The 23840-nt window shown below is 31.5% G+C and overlaps 1 protein-coding gene across 2 annotated transcripts in view; it reads right to left on the reverse strand.

Moving 5' to 3' along the window:
- The window catches only part of LOC139088517 (putative receptor-type tyrosine-protein phosphatase mosPTP-1), a 140235-nt gene extending 119067 nt beyond the window's left edge, over positions 1-21168 (reverse strand). For both annotated transcript variants that reach the window (XM_070637774.1, XM_070637773.1), the window contains exon 1: positions 20339-21168. In XM_070637774.1, the coding sequence (XP_070493875.1) occupies positions 20339-20408 (70 nt within the window). In that variant the 5' untranslated portion in view covers positions 20409-21168. The remainder of the gene's footprint in view (positions 1-20338) is intronic.
- Between the last annotated feature and the right edge of the window lie 2672 nt (positions 21169-23840).

Genomic DNA, 23840 nt, shown 5'->3' on the forward strand with positions numbered 1-23840 from the left:
CAAAAAAACAATTCAGCTCCATTTAATGCACATTAAAATTTTTTCACAAAAAGCCACAAACAAGAAATAAAAAAAAAATAAAAAAAAATTTAATTAAAACAAAATAAAAATTTCTCTGTCAGTTTCAATGACCTCTCTAGTCTAATGGAATGAAGCGATTAAATTGCTTGTATAAATATTTCCATCTTCAACGTCCCCTCACCTCCCCCGTCTCCCAAAAAAACTGCAGAATGAAGGAAATGCAAATAAAAAAAAAAAAAAATTAGACCACAACGAGCAGATGGAAAGTACATGAAATTAGAATTAGTAAGTGGATGTATGTAGACATAATTTTGCCATAAAATGGATGAAAATACCACAGATCTAATAATGTGAAAGTCATTTGGGGATTAAAGACATGAAGGAATGAAGAACCGCTCAATCAAAACTTTTCATCCTGCACATACGGCATGTGTGCATGTCTGAAAATGGAAATGAAGTGGAAATGTTAAAATTGAGATTTTTATGTTGTGTTTGCTAATGTAATTAGGATAGGAAAAAAGTCTATATTATATAAAAAAGGGGAAGTCAACTTTTGACGGATGAATTGGTGAATGAAAGTCGATAATGAAAGGATTTTCGTGTTTGTGGTTGGGTTTTGGGATTTTTGAGGGTGTTGAAATGAATCATAATCAGCTTTAGTTTTGTGGATTTACTTTATAAATTACATGAATTTGTTGGTTTTTCAGATTTTTGGGAGATTTACACTTGTTGACGTGAATTTTAAAAATTGAATTATTTTAAATTTATTTTTTTAAAAAATTTCAAAAATAATTTAATTTTAAGTTTTTAAATTCAAAAATTTTCTTAATCAATAAATTTAAAATTCAAAAATTTAAAATTCAATAGTTGAAATTTCAATGAATTAAAATTCAAAAATTTTTAAATTTAGAAATTTAAATTTCAAAAATATTTAAATTTAGAAAAAATTTTAAAATTTAAAATTTTTAAAATAAAAAATTTCAAATTCAAAATTTTCTAAATTAAAAAATTAAATTTCAAAATTTAAAATTTGAAATTCAAAAATTTAAAAATCAAAAGATAAAAATTTAATTTTTTTCATAAACAGTAATTTAAAATTTAAAATTTTTTAAATTGAAAAATTGAAAAATTTAAAATTGAAATTCGGAATTTTAATTCCTTTAAAAACTTTTAGCTACATATATAAATTTACAAAGTCTTGTGAATATTGAAATCCTCACTGCGCAAAAAATGTTAATAATAAAAATTCCCAATAAATTCCATAAACATTTAAATTAAAGGTTCTCAAGTTACTCAGCTTCACTTGACAGCAACACAATCCACCCATCTCCAACAAAAAAAAAAAATTATCGAATTTCATTTCAAACCCATTTCAATTTATGTGATTGTGGAGAAGAAAAAAATAACAATGGAAGTGGTTAAAATTTCAATATTAATTAATGAAAATTTAATTTGAGATAAATTACCTAATTTAAATAATTGATGATTGAATTTTAATGAAAAAATTTGATTTAAATTTTTATTAACAAAAACTACAAAAAGGCTTCTTTTTTTTATCTGCATAATAATGAATATTCGGATTTTTTCAATTATTCGAAATGATTATTTTTTTTGTTATTGTACAAAAAAAAAAAGAGGAAAAATAAAATTAAAAATAATTTCGATAAAAATCCGGCAATTGCAATGAAGAAACAAAAATAATTTAATTTAATTTCCACTCGTTTTTATGTTCAATTGGAGAGGATGCAATGAAAAAAATGTTTGAATGCAAAACGGGGAAGAAGAAATCAAAATTGATAATTTACTTGTGTGAAGTTAGAGAAATTTTTGATTTCATACTTCAAGTAATGTTAAATGTCAATTTAAATTTAGGTTAAAAATGAAAATGATAAAAAATTCTCAAATTTCATGGTTCAAATCCTATTAGATTTCAATTTTTTGCTTGCTTAGTCTTCTTTCATCTTTTTTTTTTTGCTTAAAATTTTATTAAACGTCATAGTTTCCCGGTGGGGTTGATTTATATAAATGAACTGAATCATCAACCTTTTGTCAAAGGTAGAATCTGATTAAAATTGGCTTAAACAATTTTAAATTTGTATGAAATCTTATACTTCACAAGAGCCAGCAGAAAAAATTTCATGTAAAATTTGAATAAATTTTTTTATCGTATTTAAGTGGGATTTAACTTCACTTTTTACTTTTATGCAGCAACATCATTTCCTGTAGACAGGATTCATTTAAACTCAATCCATTAATAGACACTAAGTAAGTAGACTCGAATTCAACAATTTTGAGCAGTATACCCAAAACATTTCTGAATTAGAATGAAATACAAGCATTAATCCAAAATATCAAGTATGTAGTGCCACAGTCCACACTTTGTACAGCACTGATTTAAATCAATTTTCACAAAAATCCAATTTTTTTTCTACAAATTTCCTTTAATTTAATTTGCAGTACAAAACTATTTGCATAATTTATGAACGCCTCTTCCTTTAATAGTAAATCATGTACGAACACAATTTCCATACATATTTATTGCAACATTTATCCCCTCACTCATCGTATCCTATTAAGAATGAACAAGACACAGAAATAGAAAAAAATTGCAATAATTTTATTCCTTGCAACATTAAGCATTCCATTCCCCTTAGAATGTGTACCGTTCTGCTGTCAACTGTGCATTCCATCTAAATCCATTTCAATTAGCGCTCTTCTCCCTTCCATTCGGATATAAATGTTGATATTAAAACTGCACGCTACAATAAGTTTTTGCTCGTTTCACTCAATCATAATCATAGACGTGGAAATAAAATAAAAAAAAAGAAGTAAGAAGTAACGATGAAATTGAGACGATGAACGATAAAAATTATTCTTCGACCCCCATTGAAATAGCTATGGGATGAGGATGTTAGGGATGAATGAGAAGAGTATATTGTGATGTGTTTTTGTTGACGTCGTAATCTCAATTGGATATCTAGATACAGAGTATAAACTCAGGAATGAATGAAGTGAAAGATGTTTGTGATTATCAGGGATTAATGCTTGTATGAGTGCTTTCCATTCAAATTTTTTGTTAATAATTGTTCGTGCTGTGCATGATGCTGATTGCTGATTAAAAAATATTTTGTTTTGGCAATAAAAATGTAAAAAAAAGTTAAATACGAAATGCTAAGAGAAAAGTATATTTAAATTTTACGCACAAGATTCGAACCTCAGCCACAATTCTACTTTCAAGAAATTTATAATTTTAATCTTAAAACATGATTGCAATTCTTCGAATATATGTAATAGAAATTGAACTTGATGGTCAATTATCACAATTTGAGTCACTCGAGGAAGGCAAAAGAAAAATTGAAGCTTTAGAAGTAATTCCTTAAAAAAGTAAAAAAAAAAAAACAAATTCACTTCTAAAAAAATACGTTATTCAGCAAATTTCAATTTTCAATTAAACAATTTTCCCAGGATTCGAACCTACAACTAATACAAATTTGATTCAATTCCCATTTAATTCTTATTATTTTACAATTTAAAATGCAGCAAAAAACCCACTTGAATAAATTAAAAATTCCAACATCTTCCTCAATCGATCCTCAAAAAAACAAAATTTACAGCATTCAATTAATTTTCGTCCCCAAGCAAATATTCATAACACTTAAACAATCGAGTACTAATCCCTGTCTATTTTTATAAGTGGATTGTCCATTTCTTATCTTCATCTTCATCTTCTTGTGTCTATTCCTAGTACATTATTTCTCCCCAAGTATGGCCGTCGAGTGCTTAAACAACAGACGAAGGTCCACGGTCATACAGAAACAAAGGCAATGATGACGATGAGATAAAAGGACGAAGAGTATAAGCTTAATGAATGATTCAATGTTGCACAATAATAGTAAAAATTGATTTTATCTTTCTTCCTATTAAATTCGGTCGTGGATGTTCATCGAAGTGGGAAAAAAGAGCAGCAAGAGAAGCAGAAAAAGGGTCGATAGACGATATAAAATAAAAAGCGACGACGATTCATAAGTTAATGACACTTTCTAGTAGAAAGGAAAAAGAAGCTCGTCCATTTGAATTTCAAATTTCATTATGGTAGTTGAATGGGAAATTATGGTTGTGGACTTCAATGCTGCTCTTTTTTTTTGGGCAACAGGAATAAATGTTTATTTTTTTGGTCAAATTCAATGGCAAACAAGTGACATAACTGCCACAGACCCGGATGGATCCTTTTAATCAAATTAAATTAATTTGTGTTTCCGCTGGAATGAATTGGACGTGGATATGGTCGGGTATTCATTTGGATGTGCTAGTACATATTGTGAAATATTTTTGAACAGTTTAGCTGCTATTGATGGCTTCTGTCATTTAGTTCTAATTTTATCCTTCTGTCCCTTTTATCCCTTCGGTCCCTTTTGTCCCTTCTGTCCCTCCTGTCCCTCCTGTCTCTTCTGTCTCTTCTGTCTCTTCAGTCTCTTCAGTCTCTTCAGTCTCTTCAGTCTCTTCAGTCTCTTCTGTCTCTTATGTCTCTTCTGTCAATTCTGTCCCTTCTGTATATTCTGTCTTTTTTGTCCCTTCTGTCTTTTCTGTCCCTTCTGGCCCTTCTGTCTCTTCTGTCTCTTCTGTCTCTTCTGTCTCTTCTGTCTCTTCTGTCCCTTTTATCCCTTTTGTCTCTTCTGACTCTTCTGTCCCATCTGTCCCTACTGTTCCTAATTAATTCTATTAATTTCTTAGAAACTTTCTCTTGTGAAGTATAAAGATTTCATACAAAAGTCATCAATATATCAATAAAATTTTCTCAAAATCAACGAGTTCGAATCTCAAAATACTAAAAGCTTCAAAAATGCTTTCAAGACCAGCACAACCTTTATTACTTGCTTCTATTTGTTGCGCCACAGTCCCTTTCATATTGATTAATCTTTGAACCGCAGAAATGAATTTAATAATGTAAATGCGAATTGGGTCCTCGGATTTCTCGCTTTTTTGTGTCTCTTTTTCTCTTTTATTTCACTTCTGTGCGTTTAATTATTGCAAATTGTTTTGAAGTTTTTTAAGGAAAATTTATTGTAATGGAAGATTGGAGCATTTATTTGAATAAATGTGTAAGGGTTGTTGTCATAAATTCTCAACAGGGTTTTAGTATTTACTCTTTATCTTCTCGTCGACACGTTTCTTTGTCTCCTCTCTGTCGCTGTTTTCATGGATCATAAAAGGTATTGAAGCTGGTACAGGGAGGGGAGAGGATGTAATTAAAAAAGGAACAAAACATGAAACGAAAAATTTTTATTTATGTGAATTTGCACGCAGAATTTTAAATAATTTTAAAGGATTAGTAATTTCTTTTGTTGGATGTAATAATGGCTGGGATGAAGGGTGTAAAAATTAATTTTGTAAAAAGAATTCTTTTGTCATAATTTTGAGGTTGTTGAGTGGAATTAAAGAATTTTGAGGAATTTTGCTTTAAATTTTAAAAAAAATGAAATAATAGAATTGCCTAAAACCTTAATTTAAGGGAATTGAACCCACGATTGTTCTTTAAAATTTAAGAAATTCCAATTTTAAATTGAAAAAAAAAAAGAATTTGACAAATTGACCACTTTGTGAAGGATTTAATCAGATAATTTTAGGAATTGAACCATCATTGTTGTGTAAATTGTAAGAAAATACAAGTAAGCATTGAAAAAAATTGAAAAAAAAAACTACAAATGTAATTTTTTAAATTTTGAGAATTGAACCCAAATTGTGCTACAAATTCTAATACGACTCAAATTTACATTTAAATTTAAATTGAAATAACTTTAATTACATATTCCAAAAAATCACATCCCTAAAATTCTTCCCAATTAAATTTACCAGTTCCATTAAAAATCACTTTCAAACCAAATATGAAAAATTAAAATAAATCGCCTTAACTCATTAAGTTCAATTATTCGAAAATTTTTCATGATTAAATCCTCAACATTAAGCCCAGCATACGGCTTGTTTATCCTTCTCCAGCATTGTCCATTGAACATGAAAAACAACATAAAAAAAATTTAAAATGCGACACAGTAAAGGAAGTAGGATTTCGGAAATTTTTAAACTCATTATTTATTTCAGAAAAAAAATTCATTATTGTACAATAAATAAATAAATAAATACATTCACGACCAGAATACGGAATATTGCAGTCATGACAATTAAAACCTCATTCAGTGGAAATGTGTTCGTTTATTATGAGATGATGTAGAATTTACTTTGTTCGTGTTTATGGTTTGTTTTGGAAGGTTATGTTTTATTTAGCATATAATAGAATTAAGGTTGAAATTGTAGAATTTTGGGAATTTGCTGGTTTTTGACCTGAATTGAGAGTTTTGGTATTTTTGAATTTTAGAAAATCGTTATTTTTTTAAATATCAATTTTCCGTTATTTTTTGAATCTCAAAGGAGAAAAATTTTGAATTCTAGAAAACCGTTATTTTTTGAATCTCAAAAGTTCGTTATTTTTTGAAAAAAAAAGTGGAAAACGATAGCCATTCATCTAGTTTCAACTGCAAAGAATTAAATTGTCATTTTTTAATTATTTATCCCATATCAAATATGTACAACATGAACAATAATGCCAATTAAACGAACATATAAAAAATTACAAAATGATTCATTATTTCCAGCAACAAAGCTACTAAGGGAGCATCCGCAAGTCATGTCAATGGAGAAAATGATTTTTTTGGACTTCGGGTACCTAAAATTTGGAAATTGGGGATATGGGGGGTGTGGAGGAGGCAGTGTTCATCCATATCCAAAAGGAACCGTTTACCCCAACCTAGTCCCATATCAAGCACCAATCATCAAATATCATACACAATCGATTCCCATTAAAAATATATAATAACAATGAGTCGAGATGAAACATGAGCAAGCATCATTGTCATCATTAATTAGTCGTTTCCGGGTACATGAATATCTACAGCAGTCAAAACGGATGACGGAAGAATACGATGAGACAAAGACATTGAAGAAAGAATCATTAAATCCTAACTATGATGGCAAACAAAGCCAAAAGTCAGCAGTGAGCTTTCTTAATTAAGGTCAACATACACAGGATGAGAAAAGAAGATGAAAATGACAAAAAGGAACGAAAGTTTTGCCTTATTCTGCTCATCGTAATTATGAATAATAGCACCGGAAAAAAGTAAACCTTTTTTTCTATCCTTTGTCCAGTCCTCATCATCACATGGTGCGTTTTTATTATCGATCGATGACCACACACATACTCACTTCTTCTTACATATAGAAATAGCGATATTAAATGATGAGCAGTGGTGGGTGATTGAGTTTTATGGCTTTTTTCTTCTTCTTTTGCTTTTTAGTGTGATTGTTAGTTTTATTGAGGGTGTTAAGGAAGGGGGTGACATAAACTTTAGTTAAAGTTTGGTTGTATTGAATTGATAGTTTGTTGTGATGAAGTAGATTTGGACGTGATTTCATTAGTTTTTGGGGGATGGAATTTAATGTAGATTGAAATTAGAAGTAGTTTTCTATTAGGATACTGATTGGATTTAAGATTTGATGCTTAAATGGAGTCTATGATTATTCGATAATTGCAAACTTAACATTTTAACTTAAGGAAGTAGATTTAACAGTTTTAATTGTGAAATAGATGTTTTCATTGAAACAACTTGCATTTGTAACGGTTAAAAAATATTTGAATTAAATAAACTGTTCTAAATCGTACTAAACTGTACTAAGACAAAGTAAACATGTGTTTTTCGAAAGATTAAAGTTTTGAAAGTGATTTTACGCGTGAATAAGGAAATAAGAAGTATTAAAACAGCGTAGATCATCAAGCATCAAGCAACAAGATTAAATAGTGAATAATAGAAGTGTGAAAATAGGATGCTAATGAAAAATCGAGTTGTTTATTGTTTTTGAGGAATAAATTAGAAAATGTGAGTAGATTTATGGTAATATGGAATAGTTTTAAGTACATACAGAGCTTAATACATCGAAAAACAACGATTTCACAAGTTCAGAGGTGATGAATAATACAAAATAGTGAGTTAGAAGTGATAAATAATACAAAGCACCAGAAATTACAACAAACTTAATTAAATTAGCTGTAAAATTATTCAAATGATAGATTTCCATAGCAGGATCCATATAATCATCTCCCCTTTCAAAATTACATCATCTCAAAATCGCCTCAATATTTATTTTGCATAATACCCACGAAACTCATTTTCTCACATCCTCTCATTCACGAAATGTCTTTCCATTTCCATTTTTGATCCAAGAAATATGCTCCCTTTCTCACAACCCATCCCTTTCTCTTCCGTTCCATCACTTTCTTCATTTCCTTCTCTCATTCGCTTTAAGACGACCGGAGTGGATGAAGAAAAATGGAAAACAACAATTGTTGTTTGTCTTCGATGATAAAAGTAAACACGAAAATTAAATAAATCATAAATGTTTTTATTTGTTTTTCATGCTTTCTCATGTTTGATGTGTTTTTGCTGTTCTTATTCTTTCATTTCTGGCACTTACTTTATCTCTCGTCTCTTTTTTTGTTTGTCTATCTTTTTTTCACTTTGTCTCGCAATTTCTTTTCTATTTGTGTATGGACTTTCTTTTTGTTACTTTCTGTTTTTTTGGGAGTGTTGTGTTTGGTGGGTTCATTAAGATCGAGAATTCTTTAGTTACTTAAGGAAGAGGAGGGAAATGATTTAAAGTATGTATTAGCTCTTGGATTAGAATTTAATGTGATTTTGCAGATTCATTTTGTAAGGCTTAGCAGGGGCATATTCAAGAGGGGAAGGAATCAATCTCTCCCAATTCAAAAAACTCTTACTATGCCTCTAAAGCTTAGTCACAAGAGATTGATAAAACATGCTAGAAGGGCTTTTTGTAGACAAACTCACGTTTTGGCACAATTCAGACAGTTCTTAGAATAAAGTTCTAGCTAAACCTCTGTAGTCGCTAAATTACCACTTTGTTATGATGATCCTTATGAGGATGTGTAAAGACATCTAGGATGTGCCCGGAAAGTACCCGGCATAGGAATCCGAGACCCTGTCGGTGTGACTCTGACCTGGGATATGATTTATAGAAATCCTTTCTTAGAGCAGACTCAAGAAAGTCTGTACCCAGATTCTTTTACTTTTGTACATCGTGTGCCTTCAAAGGTGCTGCATTCATCATCAATCAAAAAACAAAGTTTTTCGTGCAAGCCCCGGGGTAAATCTTGGTACCTGTTTTTGTAGTCATAGTCGAAACATGAAATTTATTGCATTTTGCTGTTCAAAAGCAATGTTTAAGCCATGAATTTCAAGAATACTACTTCCTAAACTACGATTCTCAGCTTCAATTCATTTATCTGTGCCAAAACCACTAGATACAATTTCCAAAACTCCAAACTAAAGCTCAACAAACCAAAAACTTTCTCATTAAACCCAAAAAGCTTCAAACTAAGTAAATAGCCATCTAAAACCCCAAACAACCGACTTAAATGTCACTTCTCATTAAGAATCCCCAAAACAAAGACCAAATTTACAACTTCCCTAATGAAACTTTGTTTTCCATTCAAACAAAAGAAGGCAAAAGGAGAAGAGAATCCGGAAGGAAGCTTAAAAAAGTTCATGAGATTGTGAAACTGGAATTGTGAACATGCAATGGACGACAATTTTTGTTTGTTAAAGTAATTAATTAAGTTAAAGTTGGTGCTAATAAAATGAACATGACATGCAAGTTCCTGTGACGAAAACTTTCATTTTAATGTCAATATTAATTCTGATGAGAAGCTGCTGCTGCTGACTTTAAGGAAGAAAGTTACATTTTGACTAAAATTAGACATCTAAAAAGCCATGTGATGGCCTTGTTTACTTCGAACTTAATATAGCACATAAATCCTCTTAGCCTACCTGCCTGACATTTTGTCACAAAAAATAATTTCCTTCGCTTCCATTAAAAATTCAAGAGGCATTCAAGTTGTCTTTTAAAGAGATTGTCAAGGAAATAAGAGATGGGCCACTTCCATCCACAATGTCTTGCAAATCACTGGCATGCACAACAGCTCCAGTGTCCCTTTTTTATATGCCGTCCGAAAATATAATTTTCTAAAAAAGACATTTTTAAGGATGAGCAAAAAAAGTTTGTTTTCGGAATGTGAATGACGCCACGAAAATACGACGTGGCTATGTCACGTAGGGGATGATCATAAATGACGTCCTTAATTAAGTTGGGTCTACTCATTGGCAGAACTCGAAGTCGACTCAATTCCATATAAAAGTGAGTCAGATTCTTAGTAAATTGACATCATTTATGAACGGAACCACAAAGAAAAATGACTTTCTGTTCTACGAAACTTTAAAGAAGTAAGAATAAGAGGCAATCATAGCCATTTTTTTGGGAAATTTATTTCGCATATAAATAAGGAAAAAAAAGTTTTTTTTTCCATTTCCCACGAAAACATTTTGTAAATGAGCGAATTTCGTGGACATTAAGAATGTTTATGGGAGCACAGAGTGTGTGGGATGAAAGATCAAATGTTTGTCCAATGTCAAGATGTTGGAGAAAAGTTGAGAGATAATACTTGTTGTTGATGAATGTAGGAAAATATGGGGAAATTTTGAGGATGTACAATTTGAATTGGAGGAGGTATCCACTGTTTAGTGGAGCTGGAAGTCGACTCGACTCGTATTGATGAGTTGAAAGGGCACCACATAATAAGCGAAAGTCACTGCATTCAATGCTCAGAATCTTACTTTTTATAAGGTTCTATAGCATTGCCCCAGTGAGACTCGAACCCACATCCTATGGTTTCCGGTCGCATGCTTCTACCATTGAGCTACAAGAGCTTGTTCAGTATTGTGGCACAAAACACACTTAAACCTGCTCATTACTTATTGCACAGCTTTAATTGTTATAGCACAAATCAAATGGAATAAAAGCAAATACAGCGTCTAGCCAGCATCACACCAACTCCATGTCGTAAAATTGTCGGATAATTCTCATTTCCTGCGCGTGATATGAACCGTCTCGAGAACCTTACTGCAACTAAGAACTAAGAGCGAAAATGCACTTCACTTCAACTTAAGCTCGAGTGAGACTCGAACCCTCACTCACTCAATCACATGTCAAGTACCCTTACCTACTAAGCTACCAGGGGTTGCTAGGGAGCATGGCGCAACACAAACTTAAACCTTCTTATCTATGCAGTAGTCATTGCACAGTTATTTTAAGCCAAACAGCAATTCCAACAAATATTTCTTATATCCAATCACAATTTTTTAACATATTTAAAACTTCAAAGTCTTCCTTTTCTTCGAATACCTAACCAATCTCATCAATCTTCAAACTCACAATCTCTACAGAAATTTAATAATTCCACATCCAAAGCATTTTCACGAAAAAGGCTTCATTATATTTTTAGCACAATATTGCAGACTCAATTGTTGACAAGTAGACACACTTCACGTATAAAAAGGAAGTCGCACAAGTCGATAATCCCTCAACAATAAATTCAGTTCTTGGTAATAATTTTTATAAATCTGTAAATGACGTCACTGAGAATTAAAGTCCTTTAAAGCCTTGAATTTAAGGGAAGAAAAAAAAGAAAAGTTTTTCTTATTCCTTTTTTTGGCTCCTCGTCAATCTCAAGTTGAGCATAAATAATTGGATTTCTCGTTTCTAATTCCACCCGAGAAGCAAAAAGGGGAATTTTCTTATTTTTTTTTATCATTTTTGTTAATTAACAGAAAAGAAAGAAATAACTTTTTATCTCAAGATTGACTTTATTTATCTTTTTGGATAGCACAATCTAAGGATATCCGATGGACATTTTTAAGAAAATAAAAGTGACCCAAAAGACATCTCTTGAATTGAGATGTAATCATTAAGATTTACGAAGTTTTTTGTTTCCTTTGTACTTTTTTTTTTGTTGGTGCTGGCAGCATCTACTTTAGTAATTAGCACCTCTCGGAAGTGATGTTAAGGAAAGATCCGGAGAGAAATATGCAATAAAAATTTATCAGGTGTTAGGGTCGATAGAATGTGGTAAGATTCTTTAATAAGAGAAGTTTGGTAAGGATGTGGACATTGGTGACTGAAGGAAGCGCATTTTCGAGATTCTCAACCAAATTAAATGTCAAAAAATATTTGAAAAATAACGGTCGGAAAATAATTGAAAATTAACAATCAAAAAGTTTTTGAAAAAAACCGTTAAAGAAATATTTGAAAAATAACGGTCAAAAAATATTTGAAAATATTTTGTCAAAATTAGAACATCAGAGATTCCAACAGTCAAACAGACAGTCAAAGCAGCCACATTTGTGGCTTTAACATTAAAGCAAATCATTTAAAGCTCTTGCCTCGTGGAAAAACCCTATGAATCTTATGTCTGCGTTTCCTTTGTTCTCATTTTATTCCCGCCAACATCGTTATGCGTGTGTATGTGTGTGTGTGGTTGGAATTTTTTCGGCAATATAAATTTTATGGATACGCCGTCGAGGAAGATAAAAACGTGCGATTAAACTAATAAAGTGAAATTGTTTTTTGTGTATTTTTGCGGCTAACCTCGAGCACCGTTTTCATCTCTTATTGTATCCTCTCTCTAATTTGGACTGATTGCTCATCCTCGTTTTATATTCAAGTCATAAGGGGAAAAATATGAAATTTTAATTGCACGTTTTAAATTTTTTAAGAGATAATTTGAAATGTTTTAAAGAGTTAAGGCAGTCATTACTATGAGTTATGTTCTACAATTGTATAGATTATCATATTCAAACATAAAATGGAGATATAAAATTCTTCTAAGTCGTAAAGCATACAGCACTCTAACTTTTTTATTCGGCTAAAAAAAATAATCGGCTGTCGAGTTGACGACAAGGATATAAAATTGATGCTGTAAATGGATCTCTTTTCTTTCGAATTTTGGAATCAGAGATAGATAATTGATATTGAAAGGAACTTGGATATCTGATGAAAATTGAATTTTTAAGAATGATGGGAACTAAGGAACTGGCCGTTGAATCTAAAATTTTAAAACATGAAATTTCATTTAAAAATACCAAATTGACTGTTTAACGGTCAAATTAAATTTAAATTGGCCCAATTTTCGAAATTAATTTCAGAGTTTTCGACATAAAGTTTGAACTTGACTTGATTTAAAGCTGTAACTACGAATGAATGAAAATTTGAAATTGATTTTCGAATTCGAAATTTCATATTGATTTTCAGAATAATTTTCGAAATTAATTTTCGAGTTTAAATTTTCGAAATTAATTTTTGAGGTAAAAATTTTGAAATTAATTTTCGAACTAACAATTTCGAAATTAATTTTCGAACTAAAAATTTCGAAATCAATTTTTGAAGAAATTTTCTAAATCAATTTTTGAAGAAATTTTTAAATCGAAATTCGGAAATTTATTTTCGAATTTCAACAATGTCTCGAAATTGTAAATCTAGATTAGATCACAAAGGCCTAACAGATCAACCTACACCTGATCCAAAACTTTAACTTGTTCATTCAACCATTACACAACATCCCTCAAATTCTATAAATAGACTCAATTTTTCTCAAATCTAAAGCACCAACAAAAACTTAAGGTTAGCAAGCTTATTACCATAACTGCCTAGAATAACAATGTCAAAAAACCACTAAAAGGCTATTTTTGAAGCCCACTTAATAAATTATCGTTGATGAATTTTAATAAGCACGTTTCACAACCCACACGTAAATTGAGAACTTTTTATCAATTTTCCATTACTAACCAAACCTAATTTACCACAAAACAGAATCTCATTACCTCTTTAACTCCAATTAATTAAATATTTTCGAGAATACTTACATAAAAATCATAAAAATTTTCTTAATTTTTTGCGCAAATGTTTACAAAACTTCTCATGAACTGGCTGCCTACACAGCATCATCATCAAATTTTATTGAATTATGTAAATATGGCATGATTCCCACGCATTCTTTACATTTCTTATTACTTAATATACCGTTTAAGTCTTTTGGAATAATTTTGATTAAAACCTCCATGCACACACGGATGATGGCATACAGAAAGGATGTAAAGTGCTCAAATATTTACAGATTCAATTGGTTCAGGGGTATGCAACCTGCGTGCAGCGACACACTAGAGCCATGAATCATGAAATGCATAAATCGTATACCGTGTGCAGTTTTGATTGAAGCTTACCACTAAGGTGGACCCCGAAAATAAAAAGGTTGCGCACCACTGACTTATCTCATGACATTTTTCCAATAACTCTTTGATTTTTAATCATTTTAAAAATGGCGATATTAATTTTTTTTTTGCGTAATGAAAATTGATATTTCCTGTAATTTACTGTCATCAGTAGTTTGTGGTTGCTGTGCCTGCAACCATGCATCATAAACACGGTTACTCATCTGACAAGGGACAATTTTTTTAATTGTAATGGATGAATGGACGGATATTGAAGTTTGTAATTAGGTAGTTAATAAATGAGTGCATTCAGTGGACTGCAGGAAGCCATTATCAATTTTCACTCATTATGGACAGTAATTAAGTATGGAAGATTTGATTTGGTTTCAGTAATATGAAAATTTATTGAATATTGGCGGTAATTGTTGGTATGAAGGCTTACTTTGATCAGTAAATTGGCTTTCATCAGTAAATTGACATTTATTAAAGTTTTGATAGGTTTATTGAAATTGAGGTCGATTTGTGAATAGATAGAATTGATAGAACAGTATAACATTTGGTATTGGCAAGCATGAGCAATGTCCTGATGCCATTTAATAAATTTTATGATAACAATTGATCTGCCGATGATTTAAAAAAATAACGGTCATTTCAAATTTAAATTTTAACAAAAAGTCCAATTGCAGCCAACTTCATGCAACATGAAATTCAAATTTCAAATGACAGTTTGAATTTTTCATTTAAATTTTAATAACTAATTGATAATCGCAGTCAACTTCGCTTGTAATTTTCAATTAAAGCCAACTTCAAGTAATAAAAAATTCAAATTTTGAATGACAGTTACAATTTTTCAGACAAACAAGCAGCAAAACTAATTAATTTACAAAACAATTAACTACAAAAGTCTGCCAGACACGATAAAATCCAATAAAAAAGTCAGTCTGAGAATCAATTTTCCACTCAACGATTTTCCCATTTAAGATAGCTTGCATATTTCAACAGCTTAATAGATAATGATCACTAAAATAATTAATTTACTGCATTTTTTTGCTCTCAAAGTTTGTTTTTTGCAATCTCGATGGGAAATTTTTCATTAATCTTGTAAAAGGCAATTTCCGCCTTTATGTAATTATTATCTATAGATAATTCAGCATAAACTTTTCCATTAGCCTTTCATCTCCCAATATAATTTTTTTGCTATTCTTAATTAAATGAGCTCAAAAAGCCAGCACAGAAAAATTATTTTTTCGACAGTCTCAGCTTGCTGTGCACTTTCTCAGTCGCTCCTAATTCCCATCTTTACGACCTTCTGCTCATTCGATTTTGCCAAGAAAAAAATAAAAATCCCTAACATCCATTTATAACATAAACACAAATCTTATCAGATTCATAACTTATGAACAATTCCCAAATGAAATTAGAATTGATGCAAGACGAGGAAATGGAAAGCCAGCCTTGTGTGTAGCAAAAAAAGCGAATAAAAAAGTTTTTCTTCTTCTTTGGAATTTTCTGCTGGCTGTTACGGCTGATGCCAGTAATAAATAGTGGTTCCAGTAGTAAATTTAAGGGTTAAAAGGATTTTGATCGAGGCAACTTGAGTTTGTTTGGATGACTTTATTTTTTGTGCTTGTCGGATTAAGTTGGAAGAGATTTTTTTGGTACCAATGTAATCCATATTATCAGATGTAGCTACAAATGGATGGACAGAACGGTGTTTTGACATTCTGAATTATTTGAATTGTATAAAGCATAAACTAGAGCAAGTGGGCAACCTGTATGCCGTGTGAGACTTCGATCGAGGCTTAGCCACTCAGGTCCTCTTGAAAAAAGATATCTTAAAGGTGGTGAACCCTTGCCTAACTTCACTATGTACCAACTTCATCATCTCGCTGTGGGGACAATCAATCAAATCCATATAATGATGCTGAGTCAAATGAGGCTCTGGTTATCACCATGTCTAAGCAAGTCGCCATCCTTAACTACAAACTAAAAAGCCTATGGGTAGTTATGAATCACAATTGATCTGTACAGTCATTAAAAATAAAACAAAAAATGCCTCCCTAGTTCTCCATGTGTGCAGCCCATCCTGCATAACTTTCATGATCTTTCGGTCACTTTCCTCAATTTCTTCATCCTCAACAACAATAACAACAAAAAATCTAATATTCTAATCCAATTGTCACACTTAAATTACACAATCATAAAATTCATAAAACTTTTTTTTTTCATTCCTGCACCTTTGCTTTGCTCGAATCTCTAGAGGACAGCTGAGAGAAAAAATTATATATTATTTTTGTGGGGTTCGTTTGTAAATGATGTTTTGTTGGGAAATATGAGATTGAAGATACATGCTAGATTCTTTCAGAGGTTCTGGATCTTTTTGACCAGTTTAAGGTCTAGGGGCGATAGTCAGGTCTAAACGACATCAATTGACATCATCAGACGTACAATTAGCGACATAACTGTCATTTCACTCAAATTTGCTATTGTTAAGGACCAGAGTAGACAGGGCTATATGGTAGAGGGTACTTTTTGGATTTTTTGAGTACGGATTTTGATGCCTGACGTCACTTCTGAATGGAGCCTAACATAAAATAGAAGAAAAAAAAGATCCCAAACTTTTTTTCTGTCGGAACCTCCAATATATTCAAAACGAAACGCAACAAACGAAAACTTTTCATTCACTTTCACTTTTCCTCGGCTACAGCCTTTTTTGTTGTTTAGTGAGTTAGGCATAAAAGGCACATAACGAGTATATTTATGTTCCAAGATTGAATGGCACATCACCTTTAAAATCGTGAAATGTCACCTGAAAGCGACAAATAACAATTTTTCGTCGCATACCTTTTTCACCCAAAAACATTCTTTTTTTGTGTTGGATATATAGCTACGTATGTGCGTTGTGTTGCCATTTTTTTCGTCATCATCTGTTCATAACATATAATATTATTATGTAAGCATAACAAGCACAAAGAATGTCGAATGCTAACAAGAAAGTTTCATTAAATTTCGTTTTCATTTTTTTTTTCTTCTTGTGCCTTTATACTTTATATTTTTTTGTGTATATGTCGCATTTATGTTCAAACATGTATATCGCATCGCATTACATTGGACTTTTAATTTAAAAAGTCATCAAAACGTGAAGGGAAATTTTTGTTGTTGTTGGTTTTGTTCTATTTGAAGTTCTGTGCCTCCCTGCTGCTATGCTGGGGGAAAAAAGTGAAATTTATGTTCCATTTTTTGTTGCTGCTGTACTCTATTTTATTTGTATAATTTTTTTTATTTCTACATCCTCCCGAAAATAAAAAAGTCTCGCTGCTCATGTGAGCAGGAATGAGGATAGAAGCACAGAGAGAGAGACGAGTTAGAGGAATTAATGTTGGATGATGAGTTGATTGCGTTTTTGTGTCCATAAATTATTACTATGGGGAGGAGGTAATTAAGAGTTATGAGGGGAAATGACTTAATGGTAGACAGTTTTAGTATTTTTAAAAATTATGATGATTTTGTTAGACAGGAGCATTGTTGGTTTGGTACTTTTAAGACAGGAGCATAGATGCATAGCAGACTAGTCACTTTTTTGGAAATATTTGAATGCTTTTTGACATTTTGATCAGTTTCAGATTGGAATGGATACCTAAATACTCGAAAATAAGGAAATTGGCCAATAATGTCAATCCTTGCTTCAGTTCCAATCAAGATTCCACATCAAAGGGCCAAGGGAGAGGAAGGGTATGCTTAAAGATCAATCTCGACTATATTTTTTGGAAAAATTGCTTGCGATTTGCTAGGAACTGTTAAATAAAGCCGATTTCAGACGTTCTCGATGCTAGACAATCTGCATGGGTATATCCTACTCAAGGAAGTAAGAAGTAAACATTACCATGCCTTGTCCTGTCTAGTATATCAGTTCTGGCTTTCAATACATGGAATCGAAGCAGAATAACACTAATATGCTCTAATCCAGTGGTGGGTAACCTGTGTGTCCCCATTTTATTGGAAATGTCATGAATTTTGAGTTGTATGTTGTTTTGGTAGAGGCTTACCACCAAATTGTGCCCTAAACCTTTCTTATTTGCCCAAAAAACACCCCAAAAATCGGTACCCGACCACCTCACAACAAAAATTCTCGAACTACCCCAATCTGCCAACAATCCATACCCCCATCCACAAAAAATCCACGCTAAGCATTACAATCTCTCTCTCTTTTTATTCTTCATATTTCTGTCAACATTATAGCATACTAGAAAATGTTGATATGACGATGATATGGGTTGTTACTTCCTTTCGTTAACAGAGACATCAAAAATTGAGCTGGTTCCATGGGGTAATGTCATGACTTCATCATTAAGTTTGAAACAAAACAACAAAAAAAGTTTCTTTTGAAATGCCAAGCATGTAAGTTCCTTGTTTTGCTTCTTGTTTCTCTGAATGGATGTTTGTATTATTAGACTAGAATATGTGAGTATGTATCATGAAGGACTTATAGTGGCTTATGAATATTAAACAATATTTCTGTAATTAATTCATTGTGTCTCATTAATTAAGTCTTTATGGAAATTATAGTAAGGATGTACTATTCAAATTAATATCAACACATTTCCTCATTAAGGATCTCGTCATTGAAGAGGTAGCATATGATGCTTAAGAGTATATTTTAAAGGAAATTTCTGCTGAATTTAAATAATAAGTTCAAGATAAGTTTGTAGAATATTAATTAGAAAATTTAATAGGAAGTATTTTTGAGTATAAATTTGAATTTCAATTAGGAGAAAAAAAAATTATTTTTAAACTTGGGTATAGGAGTAATATTTGTGGGAATTTCATCAGAATTCAGAGTCAAAGTTCAAGCTTCAATAAGTGCAGTTAGAAAATTCTAAGTAAAATTGTAATATAGATAGTACAAAACGTATTATTCTAAAGGATAGGTTCGATTCCTAATCATTTAAATAACTCTGCTGAATACCCTAATCGGCGATGGAAAAGCTCGTCCAAATGAGTGTGATTTTGAGTATACTGAATCAATATAATCGAGCAATTCGGGATAAATATCCACAATTAGGTTCCTTTAGAATGAAAATCTTGTGAAAATCAAGTCCTGTAGTATCAGGGTAGAGTATAAATGGAGGAAATATCGATCCATATCTCAGCTACTTTCAGGACCCAGGCCAGGTTTGAACTAGATTTATTGAATCCACCCTATTCTTTACCGTATGCTTTCCGTATGTATTAAGGGACACTTGTCAATGTAACTGCGAAGAACTCATTGACAGAGAGGCTGAGTGATATACTAAGAATCTGTAATTCTGTTTTATGTGAGGAAATGAGTACGACTCCTATCAGAAACACTTATTTTTCAGTAATTACATTGAATTATGTCAAAAATAAAGGTTGATGTCAGCAAGTCCTGTCAACAAGACATCAAAAGAGAAAATGTCTTTACTGGGACAGAAACACAAGTTTGTTGCACAACCCTTAGTTGGAACCCGAAAGCAAAAACTCTTCCTGGAGCTTCAAAAGCTACATAGGTCAGAACTGTGATGAAAGAATGTCAGCTTAACATGTGGAAAGCTTGGCTCCATATTGGATCATGGTTACAGTAATGTAAGTAAGAAGTCACTAAAATTCTCTCATACTGCTCACAAAACCAAGTTCAATTCCTAACGAAAAATACAACAAATTCTAAGGCAAAATTCACAACATTTTTCCCTCCCATCTCTCCAGCAGTTTCAAGTCAGTCGATAAAAAATTGCTTCTGATATTAAAATTTTAAATTTATTTCAATAAATTTCCATCAATTTTTAATTTCAAAAAAGCTCTAAAGCGCGCATTTTATCTAACAACAAAAAAAAGGAAGTAAAATTCCCTCGAATATTTCACAAAGTTTTATACGATAATTAACCCGTCAGATGCCTACCGCATTCACCTCACACTATAGGAAAAATAAATTATCATCACATAATCCTCGCACGGAGCAATTTTGATCAACACATGATGTCTCTAAAGTTCTCGTTTTCAGCATCACAGACTGAGTGGAAAAAAATTTAATTTGCGCTGTTTAAACGCACATGGCAATGCATATTGTCGTTGGATACGACGAAAAAAAAAAAAGCAATAAAATGATGAAATTTATTAAATGTTTTGTTCCTTACCAAGTGTTTTAACAGACTCGCATGATAATCCACATAATAATAATCCAAATAATGACATAAATAAATTCATTGTTCAGAATGATTTTTTTGTTGGTTCCACCAGAAAAAATTCTAACAAAAAAAAGTTTCAATATATATATTTTGTGTTCACTTCCTTATTACCATATTACTTGCACAGAATAATATTCTCTACGCTTCCACAGCGTGCTTTGTTTGAGTGAATGAATAATAAGAAGAAGAAGGCAAACATGCACATATTATGAGAAATGGCAATGTGATGGAATTGATAAGCGACATATTTTGATTATTTCCCAGTACCAGAAAACGCACATCGAATGCCGTACACATCATGTTTTTTGGGGGCACATATATATGCTGATTTTTTTAGAAAAGGGAAATTTTGAATTCTTTAAACGCAAAACGATTCCAAAATCATTATTGATTCAATGTAAACAAAATGGCACTTTTTGAAGCCTTTTTCTCTGTGCCTTTCTATTTTTGTATTTTGTGCACACACGCGCGATATTATGCACGCTTTTTTGTTTTACTTCACTGATTATTTTCACTAATTTTTCTGTCAGCTTAATTTGTAGCGATGAATGGCTTTGCCTTGAGTTGTTTGCCTTCTCAGTTTGAGTATGTTTGTTCACTTTAACTGTGCAATTTAGGGTTTTTTTTGGTGGAAATTAGTTGGATTTGAATTATTTTGAGTAAATTTCAATTTTTCACTATGTTTACTTTGATCATTTAGTCACTTGGTGTTTTTTTCTCAATTTTTTGAGGTTATAAGACTTTAAACCTTATTTTCATTCACTAATTCTAGCTTATTGATGCTCATATATTTATTTTATTGTTTGCTCCGGGGAAAATCATAAGATTCTTCAAATAATCGAAGAAAATTGTTAATATTCGATGAATTATAGAGATTTGAAAATCGCAAGTGGTAGATCCGTGAAAAAAATGAAATTTCAATCCAAAGTTAATGATGTAAATTTTGAAAAATTGTAAAATTTCACTATTTTAAGCACAAAATCACAATTTTTTGTCAATATTTTTCAAAATTATCAATTAAAGTTGAGGTCAATCCAGAGTCACTAATGTTAATTTTCACAAAATTAATTTCATTACATTTCTCCATAAAATATCGATAATTTTTGTGCAAACTTCACTTAGAAAAATCCACAGTCAATCAATCAACCTCAATCTCGAGCACAAAATCATGCAAATTTTCCACAAAATCATCAAATATTTATGAGCATCCGACAGAAAATTTTAATTTTAATTTTTGTTCCTCTTCAACTGCCACCGAGTTCAGTACTTGAGATATTACTTGTGAATTGCGTCCCTTATATGCACGCACAGTCATTCAATTTATCACATTTACCAATTGCAATATTTCTTTATTTACGAGAGTATGTACCTCCTCGTGCTGAGTGCTCGTTGAGATTTTTTTTTTATATCTCCGTACACAACAAGCACAGTATGAAGATTGAAATTATTATTTCATCATTCAACATTGAAAATGAAATATTGTTTGAGCCTTTTTTTTTAAAGGATGTTATGCTACATCTATGATACTGTAATGTATATTTATGGTTATTTTGGTTCCTAAGTGGATTCCTACTTTTGCGTGATTTTACACGTGCACAAATTGCCACATTTAAGTGCTATTATGAATATTCTCAACAATAAGCAACCCCGACATGCTGCATAACACTTGTAATCGGATTTAAGTTAATTAAAAATATTATTTTTTGTCACATCCACAACACATATGAATGACATTAACACAGATCCATATGATCCGAAATATCTCAATTTTTATGACAGCATACTCGGTCCCTTCCACTGTCCTCTTAATTCTTTTTTATTTTATTTTTACCGACACACAAAAAAAATTGTTTCTTTTTTCACTCGTACCCGACTTTTGTACTGAGAATTTTAAATTGAGGGTCCTTCCCGCTCAGCATCAATCACATAACTGAATGTTATGCGATAATATAGAGCTGCACAGTAGGGAGAGAGGAACTGAAACATTTGTACAATTTGATGCACTTGACGACAACATTTAGGGGATATTTATTCACTGTTGCACTTTCCAGACAAATGGTGAGCATGCGCAGTGCCAATATAAACAATATAAATATTTTCGTATACAGACAGTCGACGTTTTGCCGGGTTGTTAGGAACAAATTTTGAAGCAACATATTTTTTTTTGTATTTATGCTGTGTAATGTTTTCAATTTTATTCCTTAGTATCTTCCTTGATTTTATTTTTTTCTATTTCCATCCTTTGTTTGATCATTATTGAATACATTCAAATGTACTGCTGTAGATTGTTATCGTTATTATTTATTGGATATATTATTTTGTGTTTATTTTTCTTATGGATTGAAATTGAAATTTCACTTTTCATTCAGATTTATGGATTTATTGTTATACGGCTCGGTTGGAGTATGTTAATTTGATTTGTGGCGATAAGGAATTCTATTTTCTTGAAATGGGGTTGTGTGTAAATGATGTTAAAAATTGAATGGGATTTTTGAGAATTTACAAAGCTTAAAATTAATGAATTTTGACGAAAATCAACTCATAAATGCTGACAAGGCCGTTATTTAGCTATTTAAGAGCTTCTACCTACTTGCTTCATCAATCTCGAGCAGTTTTGTCCAACATGAGGGCCGTGATACACTAGTGTGTTGTCGAAGCCTCTTAAAAATGCCATGAGCCCTATGCCGTGTGTTCTTTTGGTCGGTGCTTACCACCAAGGTGCCGTAGGGCAAAAAAGTTCAGACATCACTGGTCTAGAGCTTGAAGATCAACTTTTAATCACTTCGGCTCTCTACAAATTAATTCAAAATTTTCGTGATTTTTTTTCTGCTGGTGCTTGTGAAGTATATAAAAAATTTTCAATAAAAAATCCCAAAACCAAAAAATTTCTCATGACAGGGTCTTAATAAATGACAGAACAAGTCAATATATGTGACATCATTCTTAAACATCCCCCAAATTGCATAAACTAACTTCTAAAAGAAAATTGTAAGTTCATTGTATTAACAATGCAAATAGCATGAAATAAAGTTGTTCAACTTTGACGGGAGCTATATCTATTCTAAATAAATCATAAATGGCAAATATAGGGCAGCAAATCGATTTTTTTCATATTGTTGTTGTTGCTGCTAAAATTGGATGTAGAACTTTGTAATATTTTTTAGATTGTTATATGTATTAGCAAATCCTAAAATAATATTTGATTGCTTGCAGCTATTGCTTTTTAGATAGAAAATTATGGACTTTTTGATAGAAAATTTATTAGGTATGCTAAATTCTCTCAGTAAATTTTAGACGTTTTTGGGTTTTTGAATTGGTAAACTGACTGGATTTTAATGTAATCAGCATATTTAAGTAGATTTGACCTTTCATTGGGATAGGCGCAGAGGCTGAAGTCGACTTGAGTAAATCGCTAACGGTACATAAAGGTCAATGTCTTGCAATCACTAGG

Source organism: Chironomus tepperi, unplaced genomic scaffold (genome assembly GCF_022539635.2).
Source record: "Chironomus tepperi strain 1889 unplaced genomic scaffold, CSIRO-AGI_Ctep_v1 contig_163, whole genome shotgun sequence".
Classification (NCBI taxonomy): domain Eukaryota; kingdom Metazoa; phylum Arthropoda; class Insecta; order Diptera; family Chironomidae; genus Chironomus; species Chironomus tepperi.